The sequence below is a fragment of the Ruditapes philippinarum genome, unplaced genomic scaffold (genome assembly GCF_026571515.1).
Source record: "Ruditapes philippinarum isolate M1 unplaced genomic scaffold, ASM2657151v2 ctg4415_1_1_1_1, whole genome shotgun sequence".
NCBI lineage: Eukaryota > Metazoa > Mollusca > Bivalvia > Venerida > Veneridae > Ruditapes > Ruditapes philippinarum.
This window is the reverse complement of record NW_026861745.1, coordinates 92,509-120,088: the sequence shown is the minus strand read 5'-3', so window position 1 is coordinate 120,088 and position 27,580 is coordinate 92,509. Positions and strand designations below refer to the sequence as shown.

General features: G+C 30.2%; 1 protein-coding gene across 1 annotated transcript; it reads left to right on the top strand.

The window, feature by feature from the left end:
• The first annotated feature begins 8,126 nt into the window (after window positions 1-8,126).
• On the top strand, window positions 8,127-27,344 carry LOC132716674 (GTP-binding protein REM 1-like). The gene is made up of 4 exons (XM_060699993.1): window positions 8,127-8,727; window positions 22,332-22,420; window positions 23,609-23,789; window positions 25,792-27,344. Exons 1-4 carry the CDS (start codon window positions 8,139-8,141, stop codon window positions 26,019-26,021), a joined length of 1,089 nt encoding a protein of 362 aa, XP_060555976.1. The 5' UTR covers window positions 8,127-8,138; the 3' UTR covers window positions 26,022-27,344.
• Window positions 27,345-27,580: the final 236 nt, after the last annotated feature.

Sequence of the window (27,580 nt, the reverse complement as noted above, 5' to 3'; positions counted from 1 at the left end):
AACTTTGTCAGAAAAGTCCCATATCAAACACACAGGGATATTGTGACTGGCCCAAATTACTGACAACTTCTTTGGCTCGCAGCAGTGATGTATAAACTGTACTATAATCAGTAGGTTTTAGACATAATTATTGGATTGTAAGCTTATTGTAGAGACATTTGTCTGGTTTTCAGATTGGTCAAGTTTTGATAAAAAAACACTCCAGATTGGGATATTTTGTAGATCATCTGAGATATCATCACAGAAAATGGAACTACGACCAGCTGACCATAAAGAATTTCTCTCAACCTGGCAAGTTTAATAGTGTTGGGCTCTTTGGAATTTATGTCATCTAAAGTTACTGGACGTTCAAAAACGGGTTTTGGTCTTTGTGTTGGATTTTTATATGGAACTATTGAGCAAAGTCCACCACCGGGTAGTGATTGGCTATCAAATGTCCTGCGTATGGATTTTGGTAGTCTTGGAATTTGGCTTGTTTCATCTGTAGTACTACTGATCAGAATGCTTGTCATGGCATGTGTTGTCCGTTTTCCATCAACAGTTCGCTCGTTCAGATCCCAATTGTCTTCCACTACTACCACTAGCTTTCCTCCTTGGTCTTTTGGTAGAATGTTGTCCGGAATAATACCTCCAGAGTCTGTAATCTTATGTGACGCAATATTCTTTTCAGCTGCTACTGTCAAGAATAATCTGAGATCTGGATACGAAATAGAGTATCCTAGAGAGAACATATCTTCAATTAGATGACGACTGCCAAACTCGTTATATAGGTGTATACCAAGGCACAGATGCTTTGGGGATGGGCTTGATGTGACAAGCGTTGTAATGTCACAGGCAACAGTTAGACATTTTGTTTTTGTCCTTTCAGATGCTTCCTTGTAACTTTTTTGTCATATAACCAGCACACTGCCTTGTAAAGAAGAGGCTCCACAAACTCCTTTTGATTTGATAATTGTGTTTCTTCTGGGGAGTAGAAATGGTCTTCCAATTTTGAATTATTCTCTATAATTCGCCTTCTCAATATACCTATTGCCTTATGTACTATACTTTCTTCAGTGTCATTCTCTGCTTCTGGTAATTCATCATATGAAAACTCTTGGTCATGTTTTAAAACCTGCTCCAATTTCTTTGATTCTCTAATTGCATCATTTATGGTCAAACTAGATGAACATATAAGATCAGGTTTTCCATGCTGGTGAATAAAGGAAATTTCAGGCCATATTTTTTTCGAACAACTTTTTTAAATTATAACTTTTATAAGATTTTGCATCTGTGCAACCATCAGCTTCGGCAATTTCATTGAAAAGATTTTTTAATGTAGACAAATAATATACTTTTTTATCAACCATTATCAAATCCTGAAATTCATGCTTAACTTTCATTGCTATTTTAGAGTATGAAATAGTTTCATCATTTGAGTCGGTCTTATTTTGTGTGCAAGCAGCAAAAGCATAAGTATTTTGTGCATAATATTTAGTCAACTTTTCAGATTGTATGAATTTGGCTTAAACGTTTAAACACATCGGCAACAATATTTTGGCCAGAGCATAATAAAGTGTGAAAAAGTTCCATGAATTGTATGTCATTGTGATAGCTTCTATGACACATCCTTTAATAAGTATTACAATAAATAATATATTACTTCCACGCATGAGTAGTAACAATTTAATAGATATACAAACCATCAATTGATGTAGGATTGAATGGTCCAAAAACACCTCACAGAATGTAGTGACGAGAAGTATATGTATCTTCTTTCCTATAGATTGTCTGAAAGAAGAAAAAAACATTTGCAATGAACCTTTGGATTATATATGTCGAGGATTACAAACAGTTTGTTGAATACCACCAACAAGTATCCATAACATGATCAAAGTAATCATAACCTAATTTACATAAATACTTATTGATTTCAAAGACATCAATGTATTTAACCATGATCATACTTTGTTTTAATGAAAACAGAATCATTTGTTACATGCAGGTGGTTGTATTAGTATTCCACACTATTGGTTGAAAAGTCACACAAAGTATTGAACACAAAGTATTTCAAGAATTTACTAGTGTTTGGGAACTGTAATACATGCTGTTTGAAAAAAACAGATTGATTTTACAAATTAACTTATTTAAATGGCAATGAAATATTACATAAAGAACACGACAATTCTTACATTGTTATTTATTTTATATGTAATCTTCAAAATTGACAACTCTCATTTATGATGCTATCCATATAAAGGTGAACATATTGGTGTCAGTACCTACAAAAACAGAATACAGATGTTTAAATCAGAATTGAAAAGTATTTATTATACACGAAAACAACTTATTGCAGAAAATTCAAATACATATGTTTCATAAGAAAACAACATATTTATCCCGTAACTGGTACATATCCGAATACTACTCAAGTTTAGAAAAAAAATGATGAGCATCCTTTGAATACTTAACAAAAATTATTAGGATTCCAAAAAATAGGTTTATAATAATCATACATGATTATGTTTTCATCATTTAGTTTGCTTTTAATGATATTGATAATTCTTTGATAAACAAGTATACTGTACTTAGGATTTAGCAGACAACTTTCATAAAACAATTATATACATCCAAGAAAATGTTACGCTACTTAAAATTATAGAATAACATTAGAGTCTATGCAAAAAGTTTTAAAAGTTATAAAGCTACTTACCAAGAAAGGCATCTGAATTTGATTGTCTAATAAAATATAAAGAAATAATTTGACATGGACTGTCTACATTTCTTCTATGGCGTATTTGTTTCAAAGGGGTGTAACCCTGTACTATATAAATGGTTCTGAATTGAAATTATAATAATATTAATAATATCATTCTCATATTTCATAATAATTATAAATGTCTGCTAAGAAATATTTGAATTGATCTAATAGATGTAAGTCTTTAAGGTAGCCAAATATTTTTTCTCAATATTTTGAAATTTCAATTAATTTATCATTTTACCCCACCCACATTAAATGATTTTTTTCTCAAATTAATCATAAAATAAAAATTTCAATACTATAATTTGTATTTAGGAATGTTATTTTTTTGTAAAATAAGCCATGACAAAACATTTTAAAATGTAATTACAACAAAAAATAATAAAATAGCAAGACATCTTTGAAAAATACTATTTTTGGGCATTTTTGTCATATTTTTTTTGTTTCTGACTTCCAAGAATATTTTTACACCAACAAATATTTACTCTACTGCATTTTTGAAACAAATCCAATACATGGATGGGAAAAGTGGAATATATGCAGTTTTTTTACTGCAAAAAATAATGAAATGAAGTTTACATTGTAATTTTCAAATTCTGGCGGCCATCTTGGACGCCATCTTGGATTTCTCAGTCCGCTAGCACTTTTGGAAAAAGTGAAATCCCATTTCGTATTGTAGAGATCCAGACGAACATTTTGGTATATGAAACCTCCTGTTTATGATCGGGGACCAGTTACTCCCCTAAATAAGCAAGTTATTGGAGTCTATTTGCAGCACTATAGGTGTATGTGGTTTGTTATGCACTCTACATTTTGGGAAATTAATAGACTCAGTGAAATAACTCAATTAGATGTGAATTTTTTCAAGATGTTTATCTATTTAAGGAGTCCTTTGTGTACATTATAGACGAAAATCTGTTATTTTGTGTCTTTCAAACACTTTTTCTATTTAAACTTTCAATTCCATCTTGGTATAAATTGTCTGTCCTCAAGACATTCATTTGCGTTGCATTTAACTTCGTGAGGTTCTCATGAAAATACATCATATATTTGTAACTAATTAATTTCACAGCAGGTGTGAAATCCAGACACTTCCCTCATAATTCTGAAGGTTGTGAAGCTTGTGATCTTTTTATTTGAATTAATTTTGATGTAATATCGGAAAGGTGTCAAAATGCAATCATGAAAAGCCCTGAAATAGATTGAAATAATAACGTTTTAATTCAAAACTGTCAAATACTTTATAAATACGAATTGAATCAATTAAACGACTTTGGTGTTCCTATGCTATTTTAAAATTGTAACTGCAAAAGGTCAAAATGTCAATACTTATTATTTCTTTAAATTAAGAGTCCTATTTGTAGAAATATTTATGTAAAATAATGGAAATTTCTTTACAGGAAACATACTAGTAAGTAAAAAAGAACAGATAAATGGAATTTTGATGTATTTATCATTCGGGATAATCTAGGAGTGATCAGCGCAGATCAATTGATGATTTCAGTTCTGGAACTTAATATATTGGTACGAAAAATGATATCACATAATCTTGAATAATCTTCCTTGAGTAAACGAACATACCAATAATTGCTTTACACAAATAATGAATTGCCTTTTGTGGGTTTGAGGATCCATCTTCTTCCACAATCAAAGAACGGATATCGTTTGTCTATGAATTCGATTTCTTGCATCAATTTGCTGAAATGATTTTAATTATCATCTATTTTTATTTCAAGCAATTATTATTTCAATTAAAGAATTTTGAAAATGTGACTGATTGATTGTACCATTTTCAGAAGCAGATGAAATTACTAAAGTAAAAACGTAGAAATAGTCATGCACGAATGACAATAGTCATGCACGAATGACAACATAATTTGATATATCCTGTTCTCTCAAGTCATTATTATAGATTATGACGCTGCCTTAATCAAATGTTGGTATAGTTTTCGAACGATAAATCAAAAAGATTGTAAAAAGTTATTTCAAATAAAAAAAAAAGTTTCAGCCACATTGTTAAAATTCTTTGTATTGTCATTTTGAATTAACATATTTAAGTTCGTATGAATTCATCTACGCATAATTTAATCAAAGCCGTTGCTTGATGCGTAAAAGGGATAGTTTGCATGTACTTTTAGTGCATCATGAACAGGCTCAATCAAACCGAGCCTGTAACATTTTCATTCTGCTGCAATGCAGCCGAGTCATATAATTATAATTTTGAACAAGAGGCATGACTTACTACGGAATGACACGATTTATTTTGCAAGTCTTCAATAACACACAAGTACATAACAACATTCACATACATCACATTCACACTTCATGACCAATCATAAATTTCTGGTTTTGTTGCAAAACGTTTTTATTTACATTTTCCTAAATGGAAAGGCAGTGTTTTCTAGTCTCAGTATACAAATAATGGACTGTTCAACTGTCTGTAGTTTGCCGAGATATAATATCGTGGAACCAGGTTAACATTAAATCAGGTGCAAATCACGTTGTCTCCATTAAAGAGGAACTGTTTTGCGTTTAGACAAAACACATCGGTGTAAGAGCTGTTGCATTGCACTCTCATAAAACATCTGAATTTTTCAATATATCCATTTGTTTACATTTAGTAACAGGAAACAAGTTTATTTTGAAGAAGAAAATTTGTCTTTTAAGTTTTGAATTTTCTTTTGAATTATTTGAAAAGTGCTGTGCGGACATAGGACTGGTTTCAAAAGCTTAAATAGCCACCCTTTATACAATAAAGCAAGGCTATATTTTGGTTAGATTTGGTAACGGGTGTGATGGCTTGATGTCTTATACACTACGTTTGTGCTCAAATTTGATTTTTAACGTTGGCCATTTGCTTATTAAATATCCATATATATAATTATTGTTCATTTGAATCAGTATGATAAACCATTACGAACAACACAGTCTATATATTAAAAAGATACATGTTGTCGAATTCCTGGCACATTACGGCATGAGTGAAGCGTACCCGTCCTATCACAGTATAAAACGAAACGTAATATAATTTTCGTGTCGTAACGCGTCCTCTGTAATTTCAACACCTGCGCAGATCTTCATTTTCGATACGATTGCATTTAGATATTCTAGGTTACAAACATCATCAGATGTATTTTGATTCATTATAATGGATAAGCTGACAAATGTTTGAGGTACAAAAAAAACAACGGTAAATATCATTCTTGAATAGTTTTTGTTGACTTTTAAATTAGCGGGTGTATGCTTCAATATTATAAAACTTATATATATTAACTTTAACAGTGTTACTTAATTAACATATATTAATTAAGATTGTGGGTTTTCAGATAACATTTGAGTAACGATACAGGTTAGGAATTAATATAATCAAGAAATCATTATAAATCTACAAATGTCTGTATTCTGATTGAAACGCTGTTGATGATGTGTCAAACCAAACGAAAAGGGTAATTGCTACGTCGGACCGAACAAAAACAAAAGACTAAGGCGAACCGAACAATTTTTTATCCTAATGGTTCACATAACTTTTAATTTGTACGCTGTCCTTAGAAAGCGATTCTTGTGCCTTTTCTTTCTTTTAATCTTTATTCAGATGACAGTAAAGTTTATAGGTAACTAAACAGTCAATATAAAGTTTCTTTTGTAAGACCAATAATTGACGATAATTGATTGTTATTTCAAGAAGCTTTTTACTAATTAAATTCCTATTCCTTCCTTGCAAAGGTCGAACGTACTTTTCTACGAAAACCAATGTCATTTTATCTATAATTATGTTTCAACGCACGTACAGTATAAAGCTTTCTATACAGGGACATGCCTTTCTTATTGAAAGTTCCTTTGTAAATAAAACCAGATGGATATACTTCTCACACTGAAGAAAAAGGGAATGAAATGTGAATTGTAATTAAATAGACATACATTTTCTTCAAAAGTGATAAACATTGACATAAAACCGAATACAGTGTAAAGATATAATTCATCTTGAACTTCATTAATTTGGTTTATTTCGTTTCCAGTGATAAACCGTCTCATAAACGAAGGAAGGATGTGTTGATTAAGTCTAATCAAGTGAAATTTGGTACATTAGGAAAACATGTTTTCCCATGTTTTTTTGTTAAGGCCGTCTCTTTGAAATTGTAAGAATGATACTTCTTCATTGAATCGATTTGACTATTTCTAGACTTCTGTACCAAAAACATTTTGAGCTAATGGTGACAAAATATGCACTTAAATGACACTAAAAAAGTTCGCTTGTAAGCTGACTTAAGTGTATTGACTTGTTCGTGTAATTTTCTTCATTTAGGTCTCATACAAATTATCGCTATATTTTAAACTCAGTTACAAGTTAATATAACCTGATCAAGATATTTTTATCCAGTAAGATTACAATGAAATATTGTTTAATCTAGATCAGATATAAAAGATCAGTACGAAAGATACGGGAATTTTGTGCGTGTATGCGTTTTTATTGTCTATATTGTCATTATTGTCAAATTATTGTTAATTTATATTCAGCATCTGATAGCCATTGAATAGTCGATTGCAGCTTTTAATAATCCAACTGAATAGCATTATAATTACTTTTCATTTGGAAAATATATTCCTGTTATTCTGTTATTTTCCACTTTCCCATATTAACAAATTTGATGAATAATCTCCATTCTTCATGTAAACGACTATTATAAACAAAACAAAGGAATTATGCAACGTAATGATTTATGTGGGAGAAAATATGTCAGACAGCAAATGGAATTGGCATATGGTTCCCATTTTTAAGCCGATTAAATGCCAACATACAAAAATATTTATATAATTGTGCCCTTTATACACTTTTAACAATCTTAGTAGGAGTGTGTTAAGCCAGTAATTAAATGTTCTTCCGAACAATTCTTTGCGCGATAACCAGAACGACAAGATCAATAGATAAAAACCATAATTGCTTTTGACACATATTTAAAGTTTGATAATAACCATGCAAGTTCCCTGTGAAGCATGTAGGTAACTACTGTGTACATACATGTTTTATAACTAAATCGTTGTTTCTTTCACACTCTCAAGAATAACAGATATTTGTTTCGCGAATCAATTCTTTGCAATTTCTGTCGCGGGGACGAAAATCTTATCCTTATTGACGTATGGTTAATACAGTTTGATGTCGGAGGTCTCTTCAATAAAATGTTTAAAATATGTTTCTAATGTTTGCTTGGATATAAGATGTTCAAACGGATGTAAATAAATACATTAAATGTGATAAGGAAATCATGAAAAATAGGAGTTATCATCACTAGAAAATGATTGTTTTATAGCTGAAATATTAAATATTTGTGTATTAATATAACGGAAGATCTTTTTGTTTATTTACTGTGTGTGATATATATACAGGAAAATAGCATACGTCATGTCAACAATTCAAAATACAGAAGAAGGTCGTCATAATATTCCACATAATTGTAGCGAGTCATTAAAATGTACTGTTTCAAACAATATGAATATTTTACAAACATCACAGAAATGTGTTGCCTCCCGTAAAAAGTTAAAAGAGCACAATATGGACATTTTATTTCATGATGACATCAGGCAAAGAACTTATAGTATGCCAACGAGAGGTACAATTAAAAAACCTGACAAACGCCAACTGCAACGAGTGCATTTTAGATTAAGCCACGCTGTTGACAATAAAACATATAGCGTAAGGTCTTTTGAAGTAAATTCCAAAGGAGTGATTACAAAGAGGCCAGATTCATTACGTTTAAAAGGTACCAATAGCATTTATTCTTCTGAAGGAGATTTTTGTATTAATTTACGACAACAAATTACATCTAGCTCAGAATCAAAAGAAAGTTTACATGAATCCAATAAGACAGTAGATCGTCAAGAAATAGTTCCTTTGCATGTGATGGTTCTTGGTGGACCTGGTGTAGGGAAGACAGGTTTGGCACAACAGTTTATGACTCTGGAATATTTGGGCGGATTTAATACCAGTGTCGGTAAGCAGCGCAATACTTGTTTTGAATGCTGTTTTGGTTTTTAGGTCGGTTTTAGATATTTTCAATGACTTTTCCTAATACTCATAATTAAATTGATCATAATTGCACATAACAAACACAAACAATTCTTGTTTCTGTCATCAAGTAAAATACATATTTGTTTTATGCATTGTCAGAAAAGTAAACATTTTCTCGTAAGTTATTGTTTGGACTTCTTCTTTGCAAAAGCCAACGCTCAGTATCCACAAACTAACATAATCATACTAACAAATACAAATGATTTGTCAGAACAAAATAAAATCGATGTTACAAAATCTGTCATTTCTTTTATAATTGTTTTTAACATTATCTTTTTATACGCAATCAACTGAAAAGTTTGAAATTACTTTAAATACTCGTACATAATACAAAAAAAACACATCAAATACTACAGTTCATATTTCTGGCATCATCATAACTGAGAATATGCATATTTGTTCAAATGAATCATTGTCTACTGTTATGTTTAATATACATGTACTATTCCTCCTGTGCATGTGCACGGCAAATGCCGTTAAAGAACAATACATTCTTTCGACTAATGCCATGACATTTAATATATTTCTTATTTAATGCATGTCCATCAAAATTCCATTACATGGGTTAATTATTGATAAAGCCCGTATGAGATATTGTGTGACCCTTTATACATTTTGTTTTATCTTTATAACCCATAAGCCGGCTTCTAAAGCCTCGCCTATATATAATCAATGTCTTTTGATTTCCGTTCGATTGCAAACAATGATGGCAAACTTGTTTTATCACAAATGATTCATGATAGAATTTCAATTTAAGTAATTCGCACACAATTCATGATATCTTAGGGAAATGTCACGAATGTTGAAATATTTTATGTGTAAATTAACAAACGTGGCTAAGCATTCTGACTTGAAAGTAACAGACAAGTTCTAGAGCATTTCATAAGATCTTAGGGTAAAAGGTGAAGGTCGACAGATGTTAAAACGTACCAAATGTGTGTATGTGGGTATAGAGGATTTGCGTCTGGGTACTAAGAAAATTAGTTAAACATGACTTCACAACTTAATTTTCTTAATTTGATGGAACCTATCAATTGCAGTTGAAGAAAATACCAAACTTTCATCAATAAAACGATAAATTCATCATTGTGAAAATTGTCGCTTATTCTGCAAAACTCATAAATATTCGCAAGAGAAAATGTTTTGTTATGCCCCTTTTAATTTTTATTGAAACAATAACATGTTTGGGTTATCTTTAACCAGTGGTTCATTTTTTTATTCAAAATTATGAAGTGTTTGGTCTCAAAATTAAACAAAATCTAAGGTATGGTTGACAGTTTATTTAAAAACAATATAAATCAGAGACCTTTATGGTCACATTAAATTTCCATAGCAAGTATTGCGTTTCATACTGCTTTCGGATGCATAAAAATGCACAATACTACAATATTTGTGTATGTATTTGGAATGATTATCATATCCATAGTAAAGGGTTTTTAAACAAACATTTTCATAAATGAATCAGGAGTTATTCTGTTTATGCAGCAATATTTTAATGCAGTTATCTGCCTCTTTGGTATTTTTAGCAAATACAGTAAGTATATTAAAGCATGTAACCATATTGTTATTTGAACTAACATACTTTTTGTTTATTTTCAAAACTTGAATAAGGTCGTATGTGACATACTCATGGTGATGTGATGAAAAGTTAATTAAAAAAACGATTTCCGGGTCTGACTTGCCTTGTTGCGTGTTGTTACCACAAAGCACAAAGATGTTCTTCCTTGTCCATATCACTTTAGCAATCAGCCAGTATTATGTATCACGGATAAATTGATCAATTTCTTGTTGATCATAATATCAATGCTATGAACATATTTCTTCCTTAATCACAAACGTTTGATATAGAACCTAAAAGAGATCCGGTCATGCTATAATTATGGTATGTTAGTATACCAGTAATTACGATTTACTTTCAGTCCGGTGAATAAGAGCAACAGCGCAATGCTTTTTGGTTACACTAGTAGATCTACTTTTCCTTAAATTTAAAGACCTTTTCAATAGATATGGAGATGCTTTTACGTTGGATTACATATTAACTGATATTTCTTTTAATTTCTATATAACTTTATTCCTTTTAAAGATATAAATATATTTTTGAGAAAACAGGTTTGATAATTTGCTTTTTGAGTTTTTTTTATGTACAAATATACTGCTTTTATAAATATCAATGAACATATTAACTGCCTTTCAATGTAAATATTTAGCAATACAATACTTTTTAAAAGATTACAATATAGTCAGATAACTTTACAGATATACTGTTTATTGAGAAAAAATACAGATGTATTGCCTTTTACGAGTAGATGGCAATTGTAAGGGGTTTATTTGAAATTAAACATATGTGTGTAGTCTCTACTCATTTATACATTTTCAAGTCCTTGAAATAATAGTGTAATATTATTTGTTTTGTGGGGATGTTTTAAAATAAATGTCTGTAGCGTGAATCATGTGATTCTACTTAACACGTATTACAATGAGTCAAAAATAGCTGTTAGTAAAACCGTGCATGTAATTTGTAATAAGCAATCAATACATTTCTGCCATAATAATATTAAGACATGGACGTAATATAACTTTTTGAAGGAATACCATAGAGCTTAAAAGCTGCTATTCTTAAATATCAAACTATTGTACACGAGTCGACACAGCTACCGTTGAAATAATGGTACATGATGGTACATAGTACATTAATCGATCGATATTAAATGTGTATTTGTCTATAATGGAAGGTCTTTAAAAATGTTATGTTGATTATATCTATTATCAAAGATAATATCTATTATCAAACATAACAACTATAAAGAAATTTATAGTGATGTTGTTGGCAAGTGTGTATAATGATATAGCAGATAATAAATTGTGCTCGAACTAAATGTTATTTTTATTAACTTTATTTATCTAAATATTGCATTGTTTTTTTGCTAATTCTAAATCACTGAGAACTCTATCAACATTTTATTTTTAAAACATATTTTATAACAAGACCTAAACGAAACATTTCAATCATTTTTAAAAATATAATAAATACATATGGGAATTATGCCCATTGTAGATCAATCAACTTTTAACTTTTTTCTTGTTTTTGAACTCATTTAAATGTGAATCTATAAATAATATTGGATTCAGCACTTTAATCTATTGGCACAGGTTACTCTTAGAAGCCTCCGTCCGTTGCCTAGTGTTTAAGTTAATTGACTTCAATTAACTTGTCCCTCATTTCTGTGGGTTCAGATTTTATCAGTTACAATTAGCTTCCCCCTCACTTCTGTTGATTCAAATCCCATTAATTACTGGATTCTTTTGTGAGAGAAAGCTATTCACCTAGCTTAAAGGAGTTTGCTTGTATTTCTCAGGTGCCGATTTCTGCCGACAATAATGCACGAATGTACTTCTGATGTGTTCCTCAACCAGTAAAATGAAACAGTCGCCTAATGTACCTTTACCATGCCGGTGCAACTTAAAACAAAATAAAAACAAATAAACGGATTACGCCTTTCCGCAGTGGAAACTTGACAGAGAAAAAATATTACCAAAACAAATTAATTGCTTAATTGACGATCATTTTCTAGCAGAGCTTGCATTTTTTGTAGAAAATGAGACGAAATTCAAGAAGATAAACTATACATTTGCTTTTCGTTTTAAGATTTATAATTACAGACCGAAGTATGCACTGTTTCCATACGTCTATTTCACATTTACCAATGCCTTTCTTTGTTCGCACATTGAAAGACAAAAGATTGCTAGTAACGTATTTTGTTACAAATTTTATGCATAAAAAGACACTTTTGCTTTAAAATACGCAATGATGTTCATTGATTTTCCAATAAGCGTATAGTTATTCACCTTCTCGTCTCCAGCTTTTAATGCTTTTCTTAAGTTATTATCTGTGATTTCATCATGTTTGCAAGTGTTTTAAATTGGTTTCTGGAATACGTAGGGTTATTTGTTACTTCATCGGGAGCCTTGTTAAATTACGGAGCTGAATGTGATTGTACGTCACTAAAACATTGGAAAGGCGTCAAAAATTATACGCGAAAAATTCTGAAATAAACTGAATTACTCGTGCAAGTACTTTATCTTAAAATTGTAGGAAAGGAACACGTTATGATTTGCTTGTACCCAATGATAAATATTCAATGTTACTTTGACCTGTGCATGAAAGACATATGTATATATTTTAAGCGTCGTATATAATTTATTATGCATCATAGAAACGTTGCTTAATGTCAACTAATACTGACGTCATATGTAACGTGTAATAACGCGACGAAGGTACCAAGGAATGACATCAGTCTATAATACATTTTACTAATATTACTATTTAGTACGAAAGATAAAAGGATGTTGCCATTTACAATACCCAAACTTTGGTGAATTTTATTGACATATTAACTTACAAAGTTAAAAGTCAAAAATAATTGAATGACATTTTATGATTCTGTCCGTCAAAAACATGGATACGGTCGGCTCGTAGTGTTTGTTGCTATACGTTAATTATAAGCGTCGAATATATATCAGTCAAGACAAGTTACACAATTTTCGTGTACGTTCATCGTACGTTCATTCGAACGTTGAATAAAATAATATTATGCTCGCCAGAGGCTCGCGTAAAACAATTTTATTCAACTCGTGCAATATCTTGAGTATTTAAGTTAAACTTATTCAGTATCCTCTATATATCAAGTATATTTATGCGTTTCGTCTCAAGTTGGAAGCAATGTTTTCCATGTTAGAGATGTTGATAAATTCCTCGTCTGAGATGACTTGTTGCGTGATCCTTTTTACAAATTAAGAATTATTTTAGTGCTTTTCCTCATATCAATTTGCCAAAATGACTTATCTATCACGAGGGGATTTTCTATGAATGTAGACATCTAAACAAGTTATAAAAATCGTAAACTGTATACTTTTAAGGGGAAGATTCAATTATTATTTTCACATATATTGCAAGAATCCATCTAAGATATTTTCAGATTCATATAAGTTTTATTATAGACGTAAAATGGATGCTTTTTAGCATCTTGAAGACAAATCTTCAATGCAAATAATTAATTTCCTATTTGTAAGGTATTTTTACGAGAAATAGTGCTTCTAATTACCATATATCTTTATATATTATATAAAACTATTACTAAGATATCTTTGAATTTAATGTATTTCAAAAGCATCACTGATGATGACTTTTCCCTGTTCTAAAAACAATTAATTTAATGTAAGGCACGTTCATACACTTCTGTTATATAAACAATAGTCCTGTTCATATGTTTACACGAAACATAAACTAAAACGTAAATACACCAATCTGTTTTTTATATCTCTTTGCATCTCAAAGGTGTGGGCGAATTTTATATCTTGTGATCTAGTGGACAATTTTCTCCATGGATTATTTCGGAATTTTATTGACACTTAGTTGACAGGCAGACGAGAATTCCGCAGTGTAAGATCCCTGTTTATAGATGTGCCATTATCTTTTGCTTACATTGACTCACTTTTTAAAAATCCTACACCTTAAAGTAAAAGAAGGAGAGTTCTTATCTTTGTAAATATTTATTGCATTTAGCATGGTGTGCTCTTTTAAATATCCAGAGAAATTTTCACTCTTGATCAAAGCAGTTTATCGTATTATAGTTAATTAAAACACAACACGAGCAACTGGAGATTAACAGGCTTAAATTTTGTACATTTTCACGTTAGAGATTTATAAAGGCGGTTACAGCCAGTCAGTCACCGCTATTTGTGGTTTTAACATACATTTAACATACATTTGTATTAAAATGTTATGAATGTTTTCTATCGAAAGTGACATTATGCTCGTTTTTCATTGTCAAATTGATATTGGAAAATGTCAAGGATAAGATATAAATCTGCGTAAAATATAAAATAACTGCCAATACTCCTTTAAAAATCTTGAACATTAAAGGCAATTTAATTTTCGATGGGTATTTATAAAAATGTCATTGGTCCACTTCAGTTATTTATTGTTCATGCGAAATGAGTTATATAGTTGAAAGAAATTATGGCAAAATGTATCAACTTTTGACATTACCTGCTCACTCACTGTATACCCTTGGATGGGCATAAATCACTTTAATGCTTATTTAAAAGTGTAGTTGTTCTCGATGTCACATGATTCAGACGAATGCTCATATTTAAATGGAGCTTCTTATTCGTTCTGTATTATTTTTGATGCAGATAAGTCGGAAAATGTGTTAATTATTCGTAGATGTTTCCAAAATAAACACAGCGATTATAGTTATTGTATAAATTATATGAGCTAAATTATTACATACGTTTTTTACGTGCATTTTAATATGATATATGTAAGTTTCTTGTTAATCTTTTTATAGCTCGTTTCTGGATATAATTCAAAATGACTTTACCCTCATAACCTCTATTTTAACTGGTGTCCTTTACTCAAACTTCGGTCACACAAGAATGTTAAATAAAAAGTATGCACCGACCAATTCTTTCAGAGGAGTACTATTATTATTGGTCAATCACCTGATTTTTAATCTTCACGTTTTTCGTTAGATAACTTGAAAACCAAATACCAAGCACCACGAAATGCACTCTCAATTTAAGTCAAGATCATGCGAAAATGCATCATTAATTCTTTGCCTTAATTTGCCTTAAATTGCGTCAATAAATCTCGCGATGTTTTATTATCCCTTTCAAGCGTCATTAGGGATTAACCCAGGAATAATTACGTTAACACATACGTGCTAGTTTAAACTGCATCATTAACAGTAAAATCAATATTATCAAGGAGCGCACTAGTAAACTGATTTTAACAGCATCGAAACCTCGATATTAAGATATTCTTATCTAAAAGATACATGAACGATAATGCAGTCATACATGTACATGAGAACATGAAAAGTAAAAACGAACTTGTTGCAATTGCCAGTTGATTAAATGTTTGTGCAATGAAACAATATTTTACCATAATTAAAGAAAATCAGATTGTCATGGTCTTGTTTTTTTTGTTGTTGTTTTTTATTTATTTATTTATTTTATTTTTTTTGTATAACTAAGTGCTATTTCTGCAGCAAGATTTTTATGCAGTTATCTGCCTCTTTGGTATTTGTAGCAAATACAATAGGTATATACCAACATTTTACCATATTAATACGTATTTGAACAAACTAACTTTTCGAAGTTTTTCAACTTGGATAAGGTCGTCTTTGTCATTCTTAAGGAGATGTGATGAAAAGTTAATAAAAAAACTCCGATATCCGGGTCTGACTTTGCTTGTTGCGTGTTGTTACTACACATTTCGTCTTCATTGTCCATATCTCTCCAGCAATCAGCCAGTATTATGTATAACGGACAAAGTGATGAATTTCTTGTTGAACATTATATCAATGTCATGAACAGATTTCTTCTTTAATCACAAACGTTTGATATAGAACCTAAAAGAGCTACTCCGGTCATGCTATAATTATGGTATGTTTGAATACCAGTCATTACGATTTACTTTCTGTCCAGTGAATAAGAGCAACAGCGTAATGCATTTTTGTTACAATAATAGATGTACTAAATAAGTATTAATAGATGTATTTAAATAAAGATATATTACCTTGTCATGCTTTTACGTGACATTCGATGACATTACTGATATTGTCTTTTTAAATTACTATACAACTTTATTCTTTTTAAAGATTATGATATATTTTTGAGAAAACAGGTTTGATAATTTGCTTTCTGAGTTTTTTAGGTAGAATTATACTGCTTTTATAAATATCAATGTAGAGATTAACTGCCTTTCGTGGTAACAATTTAGCAATACAATATTTTTTAGAAGATTACAATATAGTTAGATAACTTAACTTTATAGATATACTGCTTATTGAGATAAAAATATAGATGTATTTCCTTTTACGAGTAGATGGCAATAATTAGGGGTTTATTTGAAATTAAACATATGTGTGTAGTCTCTAATCATCTATATATTTTCAAGTCCTTGAAATAATAGTGTAATATTTTTTTGTTTTGTGTGGATGTTTTAAAATACATGTTTGTAGCGTGAATCCTGTGATTCTAGTTAACACGTAAAACAATGAGTCAAAAATAACTGTTAGTAAAACCGTGCATGTAATTTGTAATAAGCAATCAATACATTTCTGCCATAATAATATTAAGACATGGACGTAATATAACTTTTTAAAGGACTACCATAGAGCTTAAAAGCTGCTATTCTTAAGTATGAAGCTATTGTACACGAAAGAGTCGGTACAGCTACCGTTGAAATAATGGTACATGATGGTACATAGTACATTTATCGATCGATATTAAATGTGTATTGGTCTATAATGTAAGGTCTTTAAAAATATTATGTTGATAATATTTATTATCAAACATAACAACTATGAAAGAATTTATAGTGATGTTGTTGGCAAGTGTGTATAATGATATAGCAGATAATAAATTGTGCTGGAACTAAATGTTATTTTTGTTAATTCTATATATCTAAATATTGCATTGCTATTTTTGCTAATTCTAAATCACTGAGAACTCTATCAACATTTTATTTTTAAAACATATTTTATAACAAGACCTAAACGATACATTTCGAGTATTTTTAACAATACTTTAAAAACATATGGGAATTATGCCCATTGTAGATCAATCAACTTTTAACTTTTTTCTTGTTTTTGAATTCATTTAAATGTGAATATATTAAAAAATATTGGATTCAGCACCTTAAACTATTGGCACAGATTACTCTTAGAGGCCTCCGTCCGTTGCCTAGTGTTTAAGTTAATTGACTTCAATTAACTTGTCCCTCATTTCTGTGGGTTCAGATTTTATCAGTTACAATTAGCTTCCCCCTCACTTCTGTTGATTCATATCCCATTAGTCACTGGATTATTTTGTGATAGAAAGCTATTCACCTAGCTTAATGAAGTTTGCTTGTATTTCTCAGGTGCGATTTCTGTCGAAACTAATACACTAATGTGCTTCTTGTGTGTTCCTCAACCAGTCAAATCAAACAGTCGCCTACTGTACCTTTACAATACCGGTTTGACTTAAAAACAAAACAAAATAAAAACAAATAAACGGATTACGCTTTTCCTCAGTGGAAACCGGACAGAGAAAATTTATCACCAAAACAAATTAATTGCATAATTGACGATCATTTTTGCATTTTTTGTATTTTTTTGTAGAAAATTAGAGGAAATTCAAGAAAATAGAAAATACATTTGTTTTTTCGTTTTAAGATTTATAATTACAGGCCAAAGTATGCACTGTTTCCATACGTCTATTTCACATTTACCGATGCCTTTCTTTGTTCGCACATTGAAAGACAAAAGAAGGGTATTGACGTATTTTGTTACAAATTTTTTGCATAAAAAGACACTTTTGCTTTAAAATACGCAATGATGTCCATTGATTTTCCAATAAACGTATAGTTATTCACCTTCTCGTCTCCAGCTTTTAATGCTTTTCTTAAGTTATTATCTGTGATTTCATCATGTTTGCAAGTGTTTTAAATTGGTTTCTGGAATACGTAGGGTTATTTGTTACTTCATCGGGAGCCTTGTTAAATTTCGGAGCTGAATGTGATTGTTCGTCACTAAAACATTGGAAGGGCGTCAAAAATTATACGCGAAAAATTCTGAAATAAACTGAATTACTCGTGCAAGTACTTTATTTTAAAATTGTAGAAAAGGAACACGTTATGATTGCTTGTACCCAAATATTCAATGTTACTTTGACCTGTGCATGACAGACATATGTATATATTTTAAGTATCGTATATAATTTATTATGTATCATAGAAACGTTGCGTGATGTCATCTTATACTTACGTCATATGTAACGTGTAATAACGCGACGAAGGTACCAAGGAATGACATCAGTCTAGAATACATTTTACTAATATTACTATTTAGTACGAAAGATAAAATGATGTTGCCATTTAAAAATACCAATTTTTAATTTTTTTTGAATTTAACTTTACAAATTAAAAGTCAAAAATTTGAATACATTTTATGTTTTTGTCCGTCAAAAAAAATGGGGTGGGTTTGGCTGTAGTGTTTTTCTATACGCTAATTATAAGCGTCGAATATATATCAGTCAAGACAAGTTACACAATTTTATCGTCAACACTGTACCATACTCACATTATCACACACCTGTGCCGATTTTGCAACTCCGTAAAAATGGTATTGCAAGGACGTGCATATATTTTGACGTGACGTCATTAGCGTTCTACAAACATAGTGTAAAAAAGCGCTAAATGTTAGCGTTAAGGCGCGTCAATGAAAAATGACTCTTTTGTCATTTTAAACGGCCTTCATTTTTGGTATGTGATAAATAGAATATTAAATTTGTGTACGTTCATCCCAGAGGCTTGCATAATGCAATTTTATTCAGCTCGTGCAATATATTCAGTATTGAACTTACACTTATTCAATATCCTCTATACATCAAGTATATTTATGAGTTTCGTCTCAAGTTGGAAGCAATGATTTCCATGTTAGAAATGTTGATAAATTCCTCGTCTGAGATGACTTGTTGCGTGATCCTTTTTACAAATTAAGAATTATTTTAGTGCTTTTCCTCATATCAATTTGCCAAAATGACTTATCTATCGCGAGGGGATTTTCTATGAATGTAGACATCTAAACAAGTTATAAAAATCGTAAACTTTGTATACTTTTTAAGGGAAGATTCAAATTATTATTTTCATATTGCAAGGAATCCATCAAAAAAGTTATTTTTTTTCAAAAGGATTTTCTTTTTAAGGTTTTTTTTTTTAATTTTTTAAAAAAATTTTTTAAAATTTTTAATTTTAAAAAATTTCCTTTTTTTAAAAAAAAAACCCGAAATGATTTTTCCCTGTTCTAAAACAATTAATTTAATTAGGCACGTTAACACTTCTTTTATAAAAAACCAATAGTCCTGTTCATGTTTACCGAAACAAAAACTAAACGAAAAACCCCAAATCTGTTTTTTTATCTTTTTGCTTAAAGTTGGCAAATTTTTAAAATCTGGGTGATCGGTGGCAATTTCTCCTGGATTTTTTGGGATTTTTTTGCACTATTTGACAGGCAAGAAAATTCCGCTGTAAGCCCCCGTTTATGGGTTTCCCAAATTCTTTGCTTACTTTGACTCTTTTTTAAAATTTCTACCCCTTTAAAAAGAAGGAGAATCTTATCTTTGAAATATTTTTGCTTTTAGCAGGGTGTGTTTTTTAATATCCAGAGAAATTTTCACTCTTGATCAAAGCAGTTTATCGTATTATAGTTTATTAAAACACAACACGAGCAACTGGAGATTAAAAGGCTTATATTTTGTACATTTTCGCGTTGGAGATTTATAAAGGCGGTTACAGCCAGTCAATCACCGCTATTTGTGGTTTTAACATACATTAAACATACATTTGTATTAAAATGTTATGAATGTTTTATATCGAAATTGACATTATGCTCGTTTTTCATTGTCAAATTGATATTGGAAAATGTCAAGGATAAGATATAAATCTGCGTAAAATATAAAAAAAAATCTGTCAATACTCCTTTATAAATTTTGAACATTAAAGGCAATTTTCAATGGGTATTCATTGGTCCACTTCAGTTATTTATTGTTCATGCGAAATGAGTTATATAGTTGAAAGAAATTATGGCAAAATGTATCAACTTTTGACATTTACCTGCTCACTCATGTATTTCCCTTTGGGGGGCATAAATCACTTTATGGTAAATTAAAAAGGGATTGTTCCCGAGCAACAGACGAATGTTATATTTAAATGGAGCCTATTCCGGGTTTTGGATTATTTTTTAATGCAGATAGTCGAAAATGTGTTAATTATTGTAGATGTTTCCAAAACACAGGATTATAGTTTTAATGTATAAATTTTATAGCTAAATTATTACATAAGTTTTTTTTCGTGCATTTTTATATATTATGAATTTTTTTGTTATTTTTAAGCTGTTTCTGGGTATAATTCAAATTACTTTACCTCATAAATCAAATTTTTTCTGGTTTTCCCTTTTCCAAAATTTCGGTCAGAAAGTTAAATAAAAAAATAGCACGACAATTCTTTCAGAGGGGTACATTAATTATTTTGGTCACCACCGATTCTTTAAACTTTTCCCTTTTCTTCGTTAAATAACTTGAAAACCAAATACCAAGCACCACGATTTTTGCACTCTCAATTTAAGTCAAGATCATGCGGAAATGCATCATTAATTCTTTGCCTTAATTGGCTGTTGAATTAAATTGCGTCAATAAATCTCCCGATGTTTTATTATCCCTTTCAAGCGTCATTAGGGATTAACCCAGGGAATAATTACGTTAACACATACGTGCTAGTTTAAACTGCATCATTAACAGTAAAATCAATATAATCAAGGGGCGCACTAGTAAACTGATTTTAACAGCATCGAAACCTCGATATTAATATATTCTTATCTAAAAGATACATGAACGATAATGCAGTCATACATGAGAGCATGAAAAGTAAAAAAAGAACTTGTTGCAATTGCCGTTTGATTAAATGTTTGTGCAATGAATCAATATTTTACCATAATCAAAGTGCAATACATTGATATTTTACCATAATTAAAGAAAGTCCGATTGTCATGGGCTTGTTTTGGTTTTGTTTTTTGTATAATTTATGTCATATTTTATTAGCAGTTTTTGAATCAATATTCTGTCGACTGATTTCACAAAACTTAATAACCGTTATCATCATTTTATAATAATGATGACAATAAAATCTGTTCTTAAACAATGTAACACGTGAAGATATACCATCTCAAAAAAATACATGGATCCTATAACAAATATAATTAATTTAACAAATATCATTCATACAATTTTCGTTTACAACTATTTTTTGTTGTTTTTGTTGTTGTTATTTATTTAGAAATGATGGCAGGGATTTAGAAGAACGTATTAAATGGTTTTCTATTTGAAATGTTTGTACCATTGTAACAAAAAGTCTTTTTACAATAGTTTGTGCGGTGTTTGGGTATACGAGTAGATATCACATTATTTGATGCAGCCTTTAAAGGTCTAAAATGTAAAGAAGGAGATTACATACTTAAACATCACACTCATAGAATCATTAATTCGGTTTCTAAACTTTCCGCTAAACGGTCATGATAAACAGTATTTGAATTTTTTTAAACAATATCAAATTACAAAGTATATTTTGTATTTAAAGAATTAATTAAATATACTTACATACTTATCTAGTGATGGGCTGTCCTCGCATATTAAACATCAAAGAGGATTGCAGCGGAACATTATTTTGCAGTACTTGATTTATTTTCTAAATTATGTTAACCCAAAAGGACTATTGAGTAATAACCTTTAACAACTTTAAGATTGCATATGATAATATAGTACTTGTACATTTCAGGTGCTTTTTAATAGATAAGTAACAAGGATAAAAATATTGATATTTTAATTTTAATTTTCAGATGAAAAGACAGAAAAGACAATACTTACACCTGTTTTATGTTTACTCTCTTGAATGAAAAAAATGATTTTCAACTTTGTTGTTTTCAGATGGAGAAACAGAAAAGACAGTGAATGTGCTATTGAATGGAGAAGAAACAGCCCTAGTATTTGTGGAGGAGACTGAACATGACGTAATGGTATGTGCATTATCTTAAGAGATCTGATAACATTATTGTCGAATATCTAGGAAATTACCCCCCCCCCCCCCCGAGAAAAAAGGAACAAGTATAAATCAGATTGCTGAGTGTTTTGATGTTCTTTCTCTTTTGTATTATAAGTAAAAGTAAAAACATGTTCCCTGTCGTCATAATATGAAACCAAAGAAAATAAGTAACATCTGAATATGACTTTTCCATCGTTATCCTTTTCCTTATCGTCACAATAAATTACCCCAAGGAAAAAATGTAGCTAATAAACGCATATGCTCTATTTTATCCCCCACATACATTTCCACTAGAAAGGTCTTCAAACTATGATACAATATTATATAAACAAGAGTTGCAATGTTGTCCTTTACTAAATCAACATGTACAGATGTATATTCATTGTCAATATCTCTTAATTGAAGCAAAATGTGGAAAAAATACAATAATTATGATATTTTTGGCAGATTGAGTCACTATAAACATACGTTCATCTTTATTAAAGCCATTAGTAAATAGTAGATGGCTTTCGGGAAAACATAAGTGATAAAGCATGTTGGTTAAAGTAGTCAGTCAAAAAATTTAAAAAATTCTAAAAAAAAAAAATGAAAATTTTCATTCTATTCTCAACTTGTTTAGTTGTGATTGCTACGGTTATTTGTAAGACCAATGTGGCTATGTCGGCATACATCAGTTGCATGCACTACATTGGTATTTTCCAGCAATCGCCAATGCCAAAGCTGCATCATTTTGTTTTCTACATTTAGTCTCTGATAGTGTTTATGGCATTTCTGAGATGTTTATAAATATTCTGTAAAAATAAAAACATTTTGTCAGTGACATTGGTTTATTGAAATATCCAAAAATATCTCTTTGGTGGCGTTAAAGACAGTGCCATGCAGGTGTCTTTGACATTGCATATGTCATTGACAACTTTTACATCCTGACATGGTTTTCGAACCCGTGCGCTACATAAATATAATGATGATAACTCAATATTTATTTTATATAGAAATCATAACTTGGACTGGTACAAACAGATTTTAATAGTTTAATTAATTTTGAAGGTCGTCATATAAAAGATACCATTATATTTAGTATAATTGTCATTTATATATCTATACTATGAAAGAAACATAATCGAGGTTAACATGAAATCAGTTTTTTTTTAAATAATTCTAGGATGATGTGAGTGACAATATAGCTGCCTATCTCATTGTGTATGCTTGTGATGACAGGGTATCATTTGACAGGGCAGTTGATTCCCTTTATAATCTCAGGCAGAAACAGCTCAAAGATGATGTCATTTTCTTTGTGGGAAATAAATCGGACCTTGTGCGCTCAAAATGCGTGACAACTGAAGGTAAGGGTAAATTATCTAAAGCTTCTTGATAATATTCCGCAAAGGACCTCTTTATGTTTGTATAATACAAGTGTGTTCAAGGGACATCGGTAGGTTTGTATAACGCAAATGTCGAAAATATTCCGTAAAGGACCTGGTAAGCTTTTTTATGATACAAGTGTCTTGACAATATTCCGCAAAGGACCTCGTTAGGTTTGTATAATGCAATTGTCTTCAAAATATTCCACAAATAATCTCTTTAGGTTTGTAAAATACAAGTGTCTTGAAAATATTCGCATTGGGCCTAGTTAAGGTTTGTATAATACAAAATCCTTGAAAATATTCCGCAAGAACCTCGTTATGTTTGTATAATACAAGTGTCTTTAAAATATATTCCGCAAAGGACCTCGTTAGGTTTGTATAATGCAAGTGTCTTCAAAATATTACACAAATAAACTCCTTAGATTTGTATAATACAAGTGTCTTGAAAATATTCGCAATGGACCTAGTAAAGGTTTGTATAATAAAAATCCTTGAAAATATTCCGCAAAGGACCTCGTTAGGTTTGTATAATACAAGTGCCTTGAAAATATTCCGCAAAGACTTCGCTAGGTTTGTATGATATAAAGTGTCTTGAAAATATTCCGCAAAGGACCTCGTTAGGTTTGTATAATACAAGTGTCTTGAAAATATTCTGCAAAGGACCTCGTTAGGTTTGTATAATATGTGATTTGGAAATATTCTGCAAAGACCTTGCTAGGTTTGTATAATATAAAGTGTCTTGAAAATATTCCGCAAAGACCTCGCTAGGTTTGTATAATACAAGTGTCTTGAAAATATTCCGCAAAGACCTCGCTAGGTTTGTATAATATAAAGTGTCTTGGAAATATTCTTCAACGGACCTCGTTAGGTTTGTATAATATGTGATTTGAAAATATTCCGCAAAGGACTTCGTTAGGTTTGTATAATACAAGTGTCTTGAAAATATTCCGCAAAGAACCTCGATAGGTTTGTATAATACAAGTGTCTTTAAAATTTTCCGCAAAGGATCTCGCTAGGTTTGTATAATACATAATTATGTGTTTAGAGTTGTTCGTAAAGAACATCGGTAGGGATTTTTTGTTCAAGGGCTTTGGAAGATTTGTATAATACAAGCGTGTTGAAAATAGTCTAGAATAGTATAGAAATATAAATTTATCATTGTTTATCCTTCAGCATACCGTAGTTTCATGACAAACAGCTTACTTTTTTCCTTAACACAATACGTATATTTTGCTATTTAATTTCTATAGGATATACTATGCTACTGTCTGTTTGTGCAACTTCCAAATATTTACAGCATTCTTTCAGGGAAAACACAAGTTCAATAGATTTGATGTCATAACATGAAATATCTGTGTTTATCATTCTCTTGATGCATGAAAGCTAATGTGTGAAACATAAAATCAGACTCTGTCATTTTAAATGTTAACAAATTACAAAAAAAGAAATAAAATAGCTGATAAAATTCGATGTTTGATGCATAACAATATTGTTCTTCTATAATCTAGAATATAATCTCAGTAAGTTAAGATGGATATACTTTGTTTTAATTAGACACGCTATCAGCAACAAATAAACAACTAAATGTCAAGAAAACATCTCTTCTTAACGGCATGAACTGTAAAATAGACAGTAAAATCGACGCAATTTGGTATGTTAATGTAATAAAAAGGATTTGTTTATTGTTTCAATGTGAATAGTCACATACGTACAATCTGAAAAATAAGCCGAGCACTCGCAATTCATTTTTATAATATCAGGACGTTAATCAAAATATGATATTCAATTAAGTTCAAAAATTTATTGCATTAAACATGTAAATACAATGCCTATAGCAAAAATAAATCAACATTTCATAATATGGAAAATGTTTTCAGAAGAGACTTTAATATGTGTATCAAAATCTGAATTTAAACACAAAATTTTTTGTTTACATATATTATATCATATATAACTATCATTATTTTCTTTTCACTTTTAGAGGCGAAAGCTGTTGCAACTACTTACGATTGCAAGTTTGTAGAAACATCGGTAGTTTTAAACGTTAACATTGATGAATTGCTTGTGGGTATTGTGAAACAACTTCGCCTGAGAGCCTCAAAGAATGATGCCGACAAATCTACAGGATGCGCTTCCACCAGTAAATCTTTGCTCAACAAAATATTCAAGAAACATAATTTATCTAAGTCGTGTGAGAATCTTTATTCATAAAAAAGAAGATTATTCGTACAAGTCTACGGCTGGCGATACGTAATTTGGAATTTTCAAAAATTAAAACAAAAAAATTACATTGCTTTTGTATTCTGATGCTCATGATTGTTTAAAGTGAGAGTTACCTTTAATGATTATATTGTTTTGTTTTGAACGTCCCCTTACAAAATAGATCATAATGAAAATTTTGTTAACACTAGCCACAGAAATAAAAACTGAAAAGCTTAATGAAATCGTGTAAAGCTCAATTTAACTCACTACCAAATTGAATATGTTGAAATTGTAAATATTGATATATTTTGTTATTGAAGATTTAAACGTGTATGTAGCCATTTGCGAAATGAAAATCAATGCGTAATATTTTATAATACCAAGTTTCATTCTTTTTTTCAGCTAAATGTGAAATATAGATTTACAAAGCATTTTATTCATTATTTTTTCAAACTATGTGAAGAAGAAACTTCATTGCTAAATATTTTTACAAGTAGAAATTAAAAATTTTATTTATACATATGTATATTTTATCTTAAATATATTTTGGTTGTAATAATTGCCATTATCTAATAGCTTTTACATTAAATATTATTTCTGTTATTTACTAATCAAATATAAGTAACTGACATTTATTCCTATAGCTATTAAAGCAGGGGCGCATGATGTATATTTGTTATTTTGAACTTCATATTTGCCTACATTTATGTGTGTTAATACTTTTTATTTTAACGTTATCAGATTTTCTTTCAAGATTTATATGTAAACGGCTCAGAATATTTTTGTGATACCACCGTGCTTCTGCTTCAGTAATTTCATTGTCTGTGGTTTAATTGTTTAGACAACATAAGACAATGCTTTGTAGGAAAGCTTATGTTCTAACAATATTTTCAGTTGCCTTAAAATGTGTCTAGCAGTTAAATGTAATTTGTAGATTTGAGATTTTTTCCTCTGTAAAAGACATCTAATGATTATTCATAAGGTATTTTTCTTTAAAATAGGATCAAAATATTACATTACATTTGTATCTGGTATGAAGCATTTTCCACTTCTGATCAATTTGAATAAACTTTACCTAGATTTGCAGCTATACCAATGACAGTAGGTATTGGTTTCCTATTGTGATAAAAAAAACAGCAAAGTTTGTCGACCTGTTAAAGGACTTTTGCTGGAAACAATATTCGCAGTTCATGTACTTTTTACATTCACTATTACTTTAAATGTACTGTTAAGTAATGTTTATCAAGTACTTAAGGAATTACATATAAACTAAAGCTGCGCATAAGACTTTACATAAACAATAAACGGGACATTGCCTTGAAAATAATTCTTGAGAAGGGGCCCGAAGTGAAAGAATAAATAAATTTTGTGACGTAGAAAACTTATAAGGAAAGCATAAATTTTACCACACATGTGTGTCTACAAGATTTCGGGCTTTTTTTAATTTTCTACAACCCCTAAATTTTTTTGGGGATTAATGACCCCAAAAAAATTAAAAATATTTTGGTACGGCCCAACTTTTTATTTTGGGTTTATATTAAAAAGATTTTAAAACAGATACGAGAAAC